Source organism: Oncorhynchus tshawytscha, linkage group LG16, assembly GCF_018296145.1.
Source record: "Oncorhynchus tshawytscha isolate Ot180627B linkage group LG16, Otsh_v2.0, whole genome shotgun sequence".
NCBI classification, from domain to species: Eukaryota; Metazoa; Chordata; class Actinopteri; order Salmoniformes; family Salmonidae; genus Oncorhynchus; species Oncorhynchus tshawytscha.
In genome coordinates, this window is record NC_056444.1 from 21,129,353 (window position 1) to 21,145,832 (window position 16,480).

The 16,480-nt window shown below is 43.3% G+C and overlaps 1 protein-coding gene across 3 annotated transcripts in view; it reads right to left on the reverse strand.

Moving 5' to 3' along the window:
* The window catches only part of sema5a (sema domain, seven thrombospondin repeats (type 1 and type 1-like), transmembrane domain (TM) and short cytoplasmic domain, (semaphorin) 5A), a 202,208-nt gene that overhangs the window by 100,796 nt on the left and 84,932 nt on the right, over positions 1–16,480 (reverse strand). For all 3 annotated transcript variants that reach the window (XM_042298964.1, XM_042298963.1, XM_042298965.1), the window contains 3 exons: positions 8,998–9,096; positions 3,289–3,502; positions 402–687 (listed from right to left, as the gene is read on the reverse strand). In XM_042298964.1, coding sequence (XP_042154898.1) covers positions 402–687; positions 3,289–3,502; positions 8,998–9,096 — 599 coding nt within the window. The remainder of the gene's footprint in view (positions 1–401; positions 688–3,288; positions 3,503–8,997; positions 9,097–16,480) is intronic.

Below are 16,480 nucleotides of genomic sequence, written 5' to 3' on the forward strand. Positions count from 1 at the left end.
AGTTTAAAGTCAAACTGTGAAACTAAACGTGTGTGAATGACGATAGTATGTATAACATGACTGTTCATTTTAAGCTGTACCTGAAGTATACTTCAGTGTTTTGGCAACTTCAAGGTTTATCATACATTATAAACTGGGTGGTTCAAGCGCTGAATGCTGATTGGCTGACAGCCGTGGTATATCAGACGGGTATGACACACCATTTATTTTTACTGCACGAACCGTTGTATATTGGCCATATACCATACCCCCTCGGGCATCATTGCTTAATAATACAGGCAGAATATACCCTCTTTGTGTGTGTGTGTGTGTGTGTGTGTGTGTGTGTGTGTGTGTGTGTGTGTGTGTGTGTGTGTGTGCGCGTGTGTGTGCATATAGTATAGTATGCATCTCACACTTACACATTAGTAGTGAAGATCCCATAGAGCAGTTCTAGCTCTGGTAGGTAGAACGTCCCCTGTAGTTCATTATAGTTGAACGGTATCTCCCCTGGTCGAGAACAGTTCAACCGCGCCTTCATGAACGTGGTCCAGGTGTCCTCCAATAGGAAGCGGCCCCCAATGTCGTTCTTACAGACCCGGGCAGCGCGAGAGAACACGGTCCGACCGCAGTCGTGTTCCACTGCGTTCTCTCTGAAGAAGAAGTAGGTGAAGTTCCCAATGTCGTAGGAGGAGACAAAGTTAGGTTCTGTTGAAGGAGGACACAAAGTTAGGTTATATTGTAGAAGGAGACAAAGTTAGGTTCTGTTAAAGGAGGAGACAAACTATTCAGACCCCTTGACTTTTTCTACATTTTGTTACATTACAGCCTTATTCTAAAATGTATTAAATTGTTTTTTCCCTCATCAATCTACACACTACCCCATAATGACGCTACAATCTTGTCACACCTGTATTTGGGGAGTTTCTCCCATTCTTCTCTGAGTTTCTCCCATTCTCCACTGAAGCTCTGCCAGGTTGGATGGGGAGTGTCGCTTTACAGCTATTTTCAGGTCTCTCCAGAGATGTTCGATCGGGTTCAAGTCCGGGCTCTGGCTGGGCCACTCAAGAACATTCAGAGACTTTTCCCGAAGCCACTCCTGTGTTGTCTTGGCTGTGTGTTTAGGATTGTTGTCCTGTTGAAAGGTTTACCTTCTCCCCAGTCTGAGGTCCTGAGTTCACTGGAGCAGGTTTTCATCAAGTATGTCTGTACTTGGCTCCGTTCATCTTTCCCTCGATCCTGACTAGACTCCAAGTCCCTGTTGCTGAAAAACATTGCCGAGCATGTTGCCAGCGCCATGCATCACTATAGGGATGGTGCCAGGTTTCCTCCAGATGTGACGCTTGGTTTTCAAGCCAAGAGTTCAATCTTGGTTTCATCTGACCAGAGAATCTTGTTTCTCATGGTCTGAAAGTATTTAGGTGCATTTTGGCAAACTCCAAGCGGGCGGACATGTGCCTTTTACTGAGGAGTGGCTTCCGTCTGGCCACTCTACCATAAAGGCCTGATTGATGGAGTGCTGCAGAGATGGTTGTCCTTCTGGAAGGTTCTCTCATCTCCACAGAAGAACTCTGGAGCTCTGTCAGAGTGACCATCAGGTTCTTGGTCACTTCCCCGACCAAGGCCCTTCTCCCCCGATTGCTCCGTTTGGCCAGGCTGCCAGCTCTAGGAAGATTCTTGGATGTTCCAAACGTCTTCAATTTAAGAATGGAGGCCACTGTGTTCTTGGGGACCTTCAATGCTGCAGACATTTTTGGTACCCTTCCCCAGATCTGTGCTTCGACACAATCCTGTCTCAGAGCTCTAAGGACAATTTCTTCGACCTCGTCGCTTGGTTTTTGCTCTGACATGCATTGTCAACTGTCAACTTATATAGACAGGTGTGTGCTTTTCCAAATCATGTCCAATCAATTGAATTTACCACAGGTGGACTCCAATCAAGTCACAGAAACAGGATGACCTATGGAAACAGGATGCACCTGAGCTCAATTTCAAGTCTTATAGCAAAATAAGCTATTTCTGTTTTTTTAAATTTTATACATTTAAAAAAAAAATCTGTTTTCACTATCTCATTATGGAGTATTGTGCGTAGATTGATGAGGAAAATTATTTTTTAAATAAGGCTGTAACGTAACAAAATGTGGAAAAAGTCAATGGGTCTGAATACTTTCTGAATGCACTGTATATGACAATGAGTTCTGAGTGATTGACTAGGGTTCCATAGGAATGTGAGGTTGAGGGGATTAGTCTTAATAAATTATGACATTGTTATTAATGACTTTGTGTTTCAAAATTAATTATTTATCCAGGGAAACCCTAAAGGTTAGGATGAGGTATGACCAAAACAATGGTGTAATAGTTGTCAACCCATCTACAACTGCTGACCTTCCTAGAGCGCTCATTGATGAGCTGTTCATTTTTATGTATGACATTATTGGACCTTAACCGCACGCTTTATCCTCTCTGACAGTGATTTAATTCACTTTTAAATGAAAGAGTTTTTTTCCCTTGTTTGCTCTTTCAGCCCCTCCTCTCCTCTGCACCTTTGCACAGCATCACAGGAGAAAAGGGAGAAAAAATCAATTTGCCATAAAATTAGTTATTAAACCTTTTCTCAAAGGTTGTCGCGGCGCTATATATGTGGTGGCTTTTAATTTATTTTTTCAATCTGGCTTTAATGTGAATCAGATAAAATCCTGACAAGATAGCGATTGACCTGCTCTTTTAGAGCAAGTGAACGACTGAAGCAGCGTATTCAATCAGCTGCCCTGTTCCAGGTGGGGTGTGCTGTTGAACTGCGATCCACTGAGCTCTTCAGAACGACACACTGATTTCATTGTTTCAGTACCAGATGGAAATGTCACTTTTATATCCTTCAAAAGGAAAGAACAAAATATTTTAAATAAATATATATATATATTGTAAAAGAAGCTAAAAAGTGTGGATATGTTCTTTGTCATCAATATACTGCATGGCAGTGACAGACGTCCGTATCACTGACATTTTGACACGTCCTGTAAACACCACCAACTTCCTGTAAACACCACCAACTTCCTGTAAACACCACCAACTTCCTGTAAACACCACCAACTTCTACCCTTTCCCCCTCATCCACCCCTTTTCTCCTTCTATATGAACTACTTTTCCTCCTCTCTATATCTTTACTGCATATTCCCCTGCCCCCTAACCACCTTCCATTTCCCAGCCTACCATTGAGCAATTTGGAGTTGTACTAAGCAGTGCAGTATTGGCAGCATCCGCCTATCTCCTACCGCTTGCTTCTCTACCCCTACCTCTACCCCATCCTACCATTGAGCCATTTGGAGTTGTACTGTGCAGTGCGTAGAGGCGGCAGCCCCCCCAGACTGCGATATATAGCTGGGTCTCTGCCAGAGAAGTCCATGGCGGTGGCAGCATAGAGCTCTCCGCTGGAGGTGATCAGGGCTGTGGAGTTATGGAGAGGGTTGTAGGGACAACGGGCCATCCCACTGATCTGGTCATGGATCTCTGTCAGGTTGGTCAGCTAGAGGGGATGGGGAAGAGAGGGTGGAGAGGGGGAGGAGATGAGGGGTAGATGAGTGTGAGCACACATCACATGATTTTTAACTCCCCTCTCCTTGACTGGAATTTGTCACTCCCATACAAACATTGATTGTTCTCAAATACTGTGAGTTTTAGCAGAATGATCACACAATGAGACAAGGCTAAACATTGAGCACGTTGCTTGGTTACCACAGAACCAAGGGAGAGATTTGGAGTTTGACTTGAATAATTGATTATGATAGTAAAAGTTGATTGTGTTTTTTCTCATCATGATGGCATGGGGTTGTTCAATGACAGACATGTTTCTTGTTTAAAATCTATCACTTGGTGGTATCAATTCAGAGAGACAAATATTTTTTTTTGCTAAATGCTATATATCCGCCTCACTCTCAGAGAAATAACTAGTACTGCTATATTAGGTTTTAAAACTTCTTCAGGATCGGTGGGTCCCCCACGGGACAGTTGAGCTAACGTAGGCTAATGCGATTAGCATGAAGCTGTAAATAACAAGAACATTTCGCAGGACATAGACATATCTGATATTGGCAGAAAGCGTAAATTCTTGTTAATCTAACTGCACTGTCGAATTTACAGTAGCTATTACAGTGAAAAAATACCATGCTATTGATTGAGGAGAGTGCACAGTTATGAACTTGAGAAGTTACTACCAATCAGGCACATTTGGGCAGTCTTGACCCAAAAGTTTGAACAGAAATGCAATGCTTAATTGGATCAGTCTAAAACGTTACACATACACTGTCACCATCTAGTGGCCAAAATATAAATTGCGCCTGGGCTGGAATAATACATTATGGTCTTTTTCTTGCATTTCAAAGATCATGGGACAAAAAAAATATTAAAAAATGTTTGTTTTTTTCTTTGTATTTTCTTTTACCAGATCTAATGCGCTATGTTATCCTACATTCATTTGACATTTTCACAAACGTCAAAGTTTTTCCTTTCAAATGGTATCAAGAATATGCATATCCTTGCTTCAATGCCTGAGCTATAGATAGTTAGATTTGGGTATGTCATTTTAGGTGAAAATGTAAAAAAAGGTCAGATCCTTATTAAACAGTCAAATGCAACAAATAACTACATTTTTTATAAAGACATTTAGAAATTATACTGTACATTTGTGACATCAATATAAAAAAATGCAATACAGTAATATGAGATCTGTATGTAATACATTTACATTTGATATTTTAGTCATTTAGCAGATGCTCTTATCCAGAGAGACTTATAGTAAGTGCATTCATCTTAAGATAGCTAGGTGAGACAAACACATATCACAGTCAAATAAACAGGATACGAACCTTCCATTCCAGCGAAACAATGTACATATATAGTTTTGCAAACAAATCTGAGAACAGTAATATTTTACACACACATGAAGGTACCCATAAACAATCACTTCTGATGAAAAAACACAAATGTGAAAAATTGGTGGATATAGTGTTTGGGAAATAAAGTTCATTTGGACAGACCTCAGATTAGAAAGAAGGATATGGAACAATAAACAATAATGCCTGTGAAACTGCTGTTTCTCCTCTAGGAAGAAGCCTGTCTCTTATTGTTACGGTAAGACCATTTTCAGAACCATAGCTAAAATCCTACCTTTAGCTATCAAGTTTGGATACAAAACCAATAGCTGGAGAATCAACTGAGGTAAAATAGAGGCAACCTACATTCAACCTACGCAGTTCCCAGCACAGAGCTCTTATGGCCATATCTATGTGGGTGGGTATTGCTGGTAATTAGCTATAGCATCTTTTTAGGCAAGAATATGACTCTTCCCACAGCCTTTTATAATCAGCTTAACCTATCCAAAACCACACTCTAAGAACAAGAACACAACATCTGGAACAGGACCAATGCTAATAGAAAACCTCTATCTTCACTGTACTTCCTGGAGAAGTTACTGTACATTTTATTCCTCCTGGTTTGGTTGTTCTGATGACTAGCGGACATACATCTGTTTTCCTTGATAAAGCATTATTAAACCACATCAGTGACTTAGGGAAAGCCTCTCCGTTTTCACAAGCAGCTCCATGCGAAGCTCAGAGCTCAGACGTTTGGTTTGTCTGCCTTTGAAAGCGAGGCCAAATCCAGCTCTCAGTGTTTAAAAATACTCTACAGTACGACCTACACTTGTACACCAATAAAAACCCACCCAACATAAACTGAGGCAAAAGCCTTGGATATGTTTAAGAGCTGGAATGTACACAGTGTTTTATTTGCCAATATGAAAATTAAACTCATGGTGTAACCGTGAAGGAGAGATGCTTAGGGCAAGACTTCCACCTCCATTCCTATCAATCTAAACCGTGATGTATTTTTATACATTATTTATATAAACCATCATTCCGTACTTCGCATTTATGGTTAACCACATACTGTTGTAGAAATGTATCTTTGTTTCAATGGAAACCCATCCAATAAACTTTAAATGCTTACTAATTCTGCAAATGGGGTTCTGCAATGGTCAATTCTAGGGCCACTATAGTTTCTTTTCCCCTCCCCACTAACCATCGCATTAAGCTATGAGGCAACGCTACACATTACTCACATCGACCCAGGTGTGTTCTTAACTGCACATCCTGCCTGACGGGCAGAAGATGTCTAACTATACAGAACACAAGCTTTGTCCAACTGACACACTGAAGCTTCTCTCTAATGCTGGCTTGGGTTTCTGATTAATCAATGAGAGATGGACTTTCCACTTCCTTAAAGTACGTGATGCTCATTAATAAAACAGCCTAAGAGCGGGTCACTTTGTATAGATTTATTAGAGTGGGTTGATTTGGACCACCGTTGGTTCCGTCAACACAAACTACCTCCGCTCCGGGCCTCCGGTCTGACCCAGCTTGACCCAACAAGTGTCACTGTGTCTGGGCCTGAAGTCTGCGATGAAAGGGGGTATTGATGGAGTTGATTCTGTGTGTTGAGGGAAGTGTTTGGGTCGAGCTGGGTCTGTAAGACAGGTGGAATGGGGATAGAGTATAGATAGAGGCTGCATCTATCATGCATATTAAAGCAATGGAGTGAATGAGTTCTCTCTTCAGGACACACAGCAGCTGTTGTTGGGTGGACTGGCTGGGGAAACGGGTCACTTTCACACCTCTAATAGCCAATCATTTGAGACACACTCAGTGCTGTTGACTTGGCTTTCAGATCATCTCTCTTTCTCTCCCTTCCTTCCTGGTCAGTTGCCATGTTACATTTCCTTGCAGCCGTCTCATAAATGTTATCAGACACAGAAAGAGACAGCCAAGCAGGTGTTAGGTGTCTGATGATTCATAGCTGTCTACAGGGCAGCAAAGAGGACATTGGGGCAGCAATAATAAGTTCTATATAATCATCATTTTACTCATCATCATTATCATTATCAAAATCATCATCATGATCATCCTCATCATCATGACCACCATACTCATCGTCATACTCATCATTATCATCCTCATCATCATCATACTCATTCTCATCTTCATCCTCCTCATTCTCATCATCATCATCATCATCCTCCTTTCTCATCATTATCACACTCATCATCATCATACTCATCATCACACTCATCATCATACTCATCATCATCACATCATCATCACCGTCATCATACTCATCATCAGTAGCAATATCATCATCGCCATTATCAAAAGCATGACTAGAGGATTGCATTCTCTAATTTCTGACAAATCCATAGTGGGCAAAAATAATCCTGCCATTCAAGGCCATAAATATTGATAAGGTCTTGAAATTAATTAATATATTGTCATGAATGAGGACATTTGGACAGAATTAATTTCAGTAAATGCCTGTAAAGACAGTGAATGGGTCATTAACGGGATATTAATCTGTGGTTATGTACACACATTATGATAACTAAACGCATATTTATTTCCTTCTCCTCTCTCTCGCTCTCTCTCCCTCCCTTGGAATCTTTCTCTCTCTCTTTCCCCCCCTTTGTCGCTCTCGATCCCTCTCTCTCTCCCTCTCCCTCCCTCTCAATCTCCTTCTCTGTCACACACAACCCACCCCGTCGCACCCAATACCTCCCTCCCTCATGATCTTTCTCTCTCTCTCCCCCTCTTTGTCGCTCTCGATCCCTCTCTCTCTCCCTCTCCCTCCCTCTCAATCTCCTTCTCTGTCACATACCCCCCCCGTCGCACCCAATACCTCCCTCCCTCATGATCTTTCTCTCTCTCTTTCCCCCCTCTTTGTCGCTCTCGATCCCTCTCTCTTTCGCCCTCCCTCTCAATCTCCTTCTCTGTCACACACAACCCCCCCGTCGCACCCAATACCTCCCTTCCTCACGATCTTTCTCTCTCCCTCTCTGTCACACTTGATCCCACTCTCCCTTTCCCTCTCTGACGCACTCAATCCCTCTCTCCCTCCCTCGCGATCTCTCACCCTCCCTCCCTCTCGATCTCTCTCCCTCCCTCCCTCTCGATCTCTCTCCCTCCCTCCCTAGTGATCTCTCTCTACCTCCTTCGCAATCTATCTCTCTCCCTCCACCTCACTCCCTCTCCTGCCCTCTCTCTACCTCTCTGTCGCTCTCGATCCCTTTCTTTCTACCTCTCGCCTGATCCCCCCCACTCTCTCCTTCCCTTTGTCACACTCAATTCTTTTCTCTTTCCCTCTCTCCCGATCCCCCCTCTCTCTCCCTCTCTGTTACACTCAATTTTTTTGTCTCTCTCGCTCTCCCTCTCTCTATAGCTATGCAGCACTTATCTTTCATATTAGCAGACCCACTCAGAGTAAATATGTGTTCTCCTATAACAGGGCTGATGAAATACCATCGTAATAATGTATTGACATTTATACTATATGTATTTCTGTCGGAGTAGTCGTTATGAGACGGTGACCTTTGCATTTGCTGCTAACAAAATTAAAAATAAAATAAAAACATTGTCCTTCCCTCCACCTACACACCATATAATATAACCAACAGCCCACACACTTCCCTCAGATTAAACTGCAGGTTTATATACAGTAGGTGGAGTAGAACTAGTAGAGGAGCATAGAGTAGTAGAAGAGAGGAAAAGAGAAGATAGTTACAGATAAGGAAGTAAAGTAGAGGAGAGGAGAGGAGAGGAGAGGAGAGGAGAGGAGGGGAGAGGAGAGGAGAGGAGAGGAGAGGGAGGGGAGAGGAGAGGAGAGGAGGAGGAGGAGGAGGAGGAGGAGAGGAGGGAGAGGAGAGGAGAGGAGGGGGAGGAGGAGGAGGAGAGGAGGAGGAGAGGAGAGGGAGAGGAGAGGAGAGGGAGAGGAGAGGAGAGGAGAGGAGAGGAGAGGAGAGGAGAGGAGAGAGGGGGAGAGGAGAGGAGGGAGGAGGAGAGGAGAGGAGAGGAGAGGAGGGAGAGGAGGAGGAGAGGAGAGGAGAGGAGAGGAGAGGAGAGGAGAGGAGAGGAGAGGAGAGAGGGAGAGGAGAGGAGAGGAGAGGGAGAGGAGAGGAGGGCATGAATAAATTCTTACAGTGCGGTTGGTGCAGATGGGTGTGAAAGCATTGGTTCCACAGGTGAACAGTCTATCTCCATTCACCAGCAGCACTCTGATGTAATTCTGACACTCCTCCTGTGGAGAGGACAGAACAGCACAGCTGACATTAGCACTAATAGAATGACACAAACACAGGAATAAACACCTTAACCAAGTTTCAAGTATTTGCCATTTGTAAGTACATACATTGGAATTTCTCTTCAACGAGAGCTCAAAAAAGGTAGAAGAAGATAAAAAAAATACAAAGATTACATATAATACAAATAATTACATATGCAAGATAAGAAAGTATATGTGTAAATACTAGCCAGTCACATCCAAACATTGCACTAACTCTGAATAATGAAGCTGCAGCCCTAGAGTACCTACAGATGTAATATCTTAATTCAAGCCAGTTTGCTACAGTAGTAAAATGATCCTGCAGCAACAGGAAATGTAGGGGTTGATACATTTTTTGTAAGGGAAAATCAAGTCAAAAATGTCAAAGTGGAAATTACAAACTTCACAAGCCTTTTTAAACCTCATGTTTTAAATGTCCTGCACTGCAGGAAAGTTCTCCTGCAACAGGGTGATCAAATTAAGACCCTACATCTGTATTGGGAGTTTTTCTTTGCCTCTGTTGCCTTGGCTAATCCTTTGGGGGTTAGCTTAAAGCCTGGGTTGAAAAGTGCTATACTAATAAAAAATGACTAAAATGTGATTGATTGAAACAGTGTAACAACACGACCTCTGTTTCCCCCAACACTATTCACACTGCTCAGTCATTGGACTTTGTTAAAAACACACAACACTAACACGATGCTAGCAGTGAGAAGTCTTGTCAGAACATGGTGGATGTGTGTTTTTGCATTGTCTGACTGGAGTCTTAAAATAAACCACTTGTATGGTAAGTTCCCCTGAGTCCGTCTGAAGGGACCTGGAGCTTGTGGTTCTGAGGGCCCTCGTTCAGATTTAGGGCCAGTAAATTAGACTGTCTGGTGTACTAGAGATGCCCCTCTCTGACTATTTTTTTCCTCTCTTTCTCGCTCTTCTATCTCCCTTTCTCTTTCTCCTTTCTCTCGCTTTCACGCTCGCTCTCTCCTCCACCTCTCTCTCTATCAGTGGTGCCTGATTTAGGAGTGTTACAAGGGACCGCTGAAGGGTTAGTGGGAGCAGTATATGTGTGTATGTGGGAGGGGTAGAAGTAGGGTATATTTTATTTCCCCCTATCAAGATGGAGGTTAACTCGTAAATCGATTCATTTTCCTGTACTAAGCACATTGTATATGTGTGTGTCTCTCTCGCTGTGTGTTTGTGTGTCTCGCTGTGTGTGTGTGTGTGTGTCTGCCTTTTGTAGTGTGGCTGCCTGTGTGTATAACTCAACTCAGCACGGAGGTTGTTCCCCCAGCAAATAAAAAGCTGATTTTAATGTGTGTCTTGTGTCACAGTGTTGAAAACCTCCTGACAAACGTTCAGGCTCCTTATAGTAACACGGAGACTGTTATGCACGGCTCTCGAATGACAAACCAGACAGAGCTGCCGATCGACTCCCGTCAAGTCAATTTAAGTCCCTTTTCTTCTCCTGGTGGAAATAAATCAAAGGCGGTTCAGAGAGGCAGACACCGGCTTTAAAGAGCACAATCACTTGTAAATTCACTCAAGGAAAAGACACCGTATCTGTGAAATAACTTAAGTTACGGTATATTGCTGTGCGGCGGACTAAGTAATAAAAAAAAACAACTCTGCCAAGTAAAAGGGAGAGATGAAGAGAGAGTGAGAGGGCGAGAGAGTGAGAGAGTGAGAGAGTGAGAGGGCGAGAGAGTGAGAGAGTGAGAGAGCGAGAGAGTGAGAGAGCGAGAGAGTGAGAGAGTGAGAGGGCGAGAGAGTGAGAGAGTGAGAGAGTGAGAGGGCGAGAGAGTGAGAGAGTGAGAGAGTGAGAGAGTGAGAGGGCGAGAGAGTGAGAGAGCAAGAGAGTGAGAGAGAGAGTGAGAGAGTGAGAGAGTGAGAGAGCGAGAGAGCGAGAGAGTGAGAGAGCGAGAGAGAGTGTGAGAGACAAAGAGAGAGAATGTGAGTGAGAGAGAGTGAAAGACAGAGAGAGAGAGAAAGCGAAAGAAAGAGAGAGAAATAAATAAAGAAATATGCAGAGAATGATGTCTTCAATGCTGTTCTTTGTGTCATTGTCTCGTGTGCTTCAAATCAAAATTGTCCTGTGTGCTTCCTGCTTATTTTTGCATTGCCTGTCTGCATTATTTGCCAGCGAAGGGAAACATTCTGCAAAATATTACTGTACATTACTGGAGTGTATCTTCAGAAGCAACAACAAGAAAAACTAGTCTTTAGGACTAAGGTAGCTTAGTCTGTAATTCAGAATGACAATCATACACTGGCCAATCCCTGCAAACCTATTATGTCTGATTATAGACTTTCACAGGTGCATCTCCTGGCTCTGATTATAAAGACTTTCACAGGTGCATCTCTCTCTGTCTGATTATAGACTTTCACAGGTGCATCTCTCTGGAGCTGTCTAATTATGATGACTTTCCCAGGTTTCTCTCTCGGTCTATGAAAAATATACTCTAATCTGAAAAGAGCATAGGCCCATGAGAAGGTGTGTGTGTGTGTGTTATAGGCCTCTAACAACCTTTCACAGAGGGATAAACAAACAGTCAAATCTCTCAGACTCCAACCAAACAACTGAAATACCCACGAGGCCCCTGCAGTTCAGCCCACGGTCACATTCAGTAATAAAGCATGTTATTTGGAGGAGGGTATGCAGGAAAACCACACACACACACACACACACACACACACACACACACACACACACACACACACACACACACACACACACACACACACACACACACAGAGAGAAGAAAGGAAAACAGTGTCTGTGTATAGTCAGTTTAAATGAAAAGGTGTGTACTAAACCCACTAAATACTACTTCAGACATGAATCACACATTGTTGTCCATGAGGGGTTTTCTCCAGTTTGAGTGAAGTCTAAGTTAAGTCTGAGTTATGAGTGGGTTTGTTTCATGTTGGGATTAGTGTGTTAACGGCCTCACCTCTGATTTGCCCTGACTGAAGCAGGCTCCTTTACTGAACTCCTCATAGTTGTGCGCGTGTATATACACACACACACACACAACACACACACACACACACACACACACACACACACACACACACACACACACACACACACACACGCAGACATAGTGTATTCTAGGAATTACCGTAATGCTTTTTAATCATCACTTTTAGAGAGCAATGAACTAAGGTGGTACCAAGTGATTAACAAACCTGGGTAATACTTTCTATGAAGTCCACATGGACAATGCATTTATACATCAGTAGACATGCACTCCTGATGCAGTATAAGTATAGTTATAGACATGCATAAAGACTCATAATTCCATATACCAATAGTCATAATGCATTATAAGTATCATCATAATCACTTAGAATATACTGCAACATAGTGCTTCATAATTGCTGATCACTTCATTATTAGTCAATAATGCTGCATGACCCTTGAGGAAGAAGTGATCAGCAATTATGAAGCACTATGTTGCAGTATATTCTAAGTGATTATGATGATACTTACAATGCATTATGACTTTTGGTATATTATGAGTCTTTATGTGTGTCTAGAACTATACTTATACTGCATTAGGAGTGCATGTCTACTGCTGGATAAACTATGGGAAATGTTATTAAGAAAAATGTCTGAGCTGTGTAAATGTCTGAGCTGTGTGAATGTCTGAGCCGTGTAAATGTCTGAGCCATGTAAATGTCTGAGCCATGTAAATGTCTGAGCCATGTAAATGTCTGAGCCGTGTGAATGTCTGAGCCGTGTGAATGTCTGAGCCGTGTGAATGTCTGAGCCATGTGAATGTTAATGTCTGAGCCATGTGAATGTCTGAGCCGTGTGAATGTGTCTGAGCCATGTGAATGTCTGAGCCGTGTGAATGTCTGAGCCATGTGAATGTCTGAGCCATGTGAATGTTTGAGCCATGTGAATGTCTGAGCCATGTGAATGTCTGAGCCATGTGAATGTTAATGTCTGAGCCATGTGACTGTTAATGTCTGAGCCATGTGAATGTTAATGTCTGAGCCATGTGAATGTTAATGTCTGAGCCATGTGAATGTCTGAGCCATGTGAATGTTAATGTCTGAGCCATGTGAATGTCTGAGCCATGTGAATGTCTGAGCCATGTGAATGTTAATGTCTGAGTCTGTGTGAATGTCTGAGCCGTGTGAATGTCTGAGCCATGTGAATGTTTGAGCCATGTGAATGTTAATGTCTGAGCCATGTGAATGTTAATGTCTGAGCCATGTGAATGTCTGAGCCATGTGAATGTCTGAAATGTCTGAGCCATGTGAATGTCTGAGCCGTGTGAATGTGAATGTCTGAGCCATGTGAATGTTAATGTCTGAGCCATGTGAATGTCTGAGCCGTGTGAATGTGAATGTCTGAGCCATGTGTCTGAGCCATGTGAATGTTAATGTCTGAGCCATGTGAATGTCTGAGCCGTGTGAATGTTAATGTCTGAGCCATGTGTGAATGTCTGAATGTCTGAGCCATGTGAATGTTAATGTCTGAGCCGTGTGAATGTTAATGTCTGAGCCATGTGAATGTCTGAGCCGTGTGAATGTTAATGTCTGAGCCATGTGAATGTTAATGTCTGAGCCATGTGAATGTCTGAGCCATGTGAATGTTAATGTCTGAGCCGTGTGAATGTTAATGTCTGAGCCGTGTGAATGTTAATGTCTGAGCCGTGTGAATGTCTGAGCCGTGTGAATGTCTGAGCCGTGTGAATGTCTGAAATGTCTGAGCCGTGTGAATGTCTGAGCCGTGTCTGAGCCTGTGTGAATGTCTGAGCCGTGTGAATGTCTGAGCCGTGTGAATGTCTGAGCCGTGTGAATGTCTGAGCCGTGTGAATGTCTGAGCCGTGTGAATGTCTGAGCCATGTGAATGTGAATGTCTGAGCCATGTGAATGTCTGAGCCATGTGAATGTCTGAGCCATGTGAATGTCTGAGCCATGTGAATGTCTGAGCCATGTGTTAATGTCTGAGCCATGTGAATGTCTGAGCCATGTGAATGTCTGAGCCATGTGAATGTGAATGTCTGAGCCATGTGAATGTTAATGTCTGAGCCATGTGAATGTCTGAGCCATGTGTCTGAATGTTAATGTCTGAGCCATGTGAATGTTAATGTCTGAGCCATGTGAATGTTAATGTCTGAGCCATGTGAATGTTAATGTCTGAGCCATGTGTGAATGTCTGAGCCATGAATGTTAATGTCTGAGCCATGTGAATGTCTAAATGTCTGAGCCATGTGAATGTTAATGTCTGAGCCATGTGAATGTCTGAGCCATGTGAATGTTAATGTCTGAGCCATGTGAATGTCTGAGCCATGTGAATGTCTGAGCCATGTGAATGAGCCATGTGAATGTTAATGTCTGAGCCATGTGAATGTCTGAGCCATGTGAATGTTAATGTCTGAGCCATGTGAATGTTAATGTCTGAGCCATGTGAATGTTAATGTCTGAGCCATGTGAATGTTAATGTCTGAGCCGTGTGAATGTCTGAGCCGTGTGAATGTCTGAGCCATGTGAATGTCTGAGCCATGTGAATGTTAATGTCTGAGCCATGTGAATGTCTGAGCCGTAATGTCTGAGCCATGTGAATGTCTGAGCCATGTGAATGTCTGAGCCATTAAATGTCTGAGCCGTGTGAATGTCTGAGCCGTGTGAATGTGAATGTCTGAGCCATGTGAATGTTAATGTCTGAGCCATGTGAATGTCTGAGCCGTGTGAATGTGAATGTCTGAGCCATGTGAATGTCTGAGCCATGTGAATGTCTGAGCCGTGAATGTTAATGTCTGAGCCGTGTGAATGTTAATGTCTGAGCCATGTGAATGTTAATGTCTGAGCCGTGTGAATGTTAATGTCTGAGCCGTGTGAATGTTAATGTCTGAGCCGTGTGAATGTCTGAGCCGTGTGAATGTTAATGTCTGAGCCATGTGAATGTTAATGTCTGAGCCATGTGAATGTCTGAGCCGTGTGAATGTCTGAGCCATGTGAATGTTAATGTCTGAGCCGTGTGAATGTTAATGTCTGAGCCGTGTGAATGTTAATGTCTGAGCCGTGTGAATGTCTGAGCCGTGTGAATGTCTGAGCCGTGTGAATGTCTGAGCCGTGTGAATGTCTGAGCCGTGTGAATGTCTGAGCCGTGTGAATGTCTGAGCCGTGTGAATGTCTGAGCCGTGTGAATGTTAATGTCTGAGCCATGTGAATGAAATGTCTGAGCCGTGTGAATGTTAATGTCTGAGCCGTGTGAATGTTAATGTCTGAGCCATGTGAATGTCTGAGCCATGTGAATGTGAATGTCTGAGCCATGTGAATGTCTGAGCCATGTGAATGTTAATGTCTGAGCCATGTGAATGTCTGAGCCATGTGAATGTGAATGTCTGAGCCATGTGAATGTTGAGCCAATGTCTGAGCCATGTGAATGTCTGAGCCATGTGAATGTTAATGTCTGAGCCATGTGAATGTCTGAGCCATGTGAACGTCTGAGCCGTGTGTGAATGTCTGAGCCAATGTCTGAGCCATGTGAATGTCTGAGCCATGTGAATGTCTGAGCCATGTGAATGTCTGAGCCATGTGAATGTCTGAGCCATGTGAATGTCTGAGCCATGTGAATGTCTGAGCCATGTGAATGTTAATGTCTGAGCCATGTGAATGTTAATGTCTGAGCCATGTGAATGTGAATGTCTGAGCCATGTGAATGTCTGAGCCATGTGAATGTCTGAGCCATGTGAATGTCTGAGCCATGTGAATGTCTGAGCCATGTGAATGTCTGAGCCATGTGAACGTCTGAGCCATGTGAACGTCTGAGCCATGTGAATGTCTGAACGCCTGAGCCATGTGAATGTCTGAGCCATGTGAATGTCTGAGCCATGAACGAGCCATGTCTGAGCCATGTGAACGTCTGAGCCATGTGAACGTCTGAGCCATGTGAATGTCTGAGCCATGTGAACGTCTGAGCCATGTGAATGTCTGAGCCATGTGAATGTCTGAGCCATGTGAATGTCTGAGCCATGTGAATGTGAACGTCTGAGCCATGTGAATGTGAACGTCTGAGCCATGTGAATGTCTGAGCCATGTGAATGTCTGAGCCATGTGAATGTCTGAGCCATGTCTGAGCCATGTGAATGTCTGAGCCATGAATGCCATGTGAATGTCTGAGCCATGTGAATGTCTGAGCCATGTGAATGTCTGAGCCATGTGAATGTCTGAGCCATGTGAATGTCTGAGCCATGTGAATGTCTGAGCCATGTGAATGTCTGAGCCATGTGAATGTGAACGTCTGAGCCATGTGAATGTGAATGTCTGAGCCATGTGAATGTCTGAGCCATGTGAATGTCTGAGCCATGTGAATGTGAATGTCTGAGCCATGTGAATGTCTGAG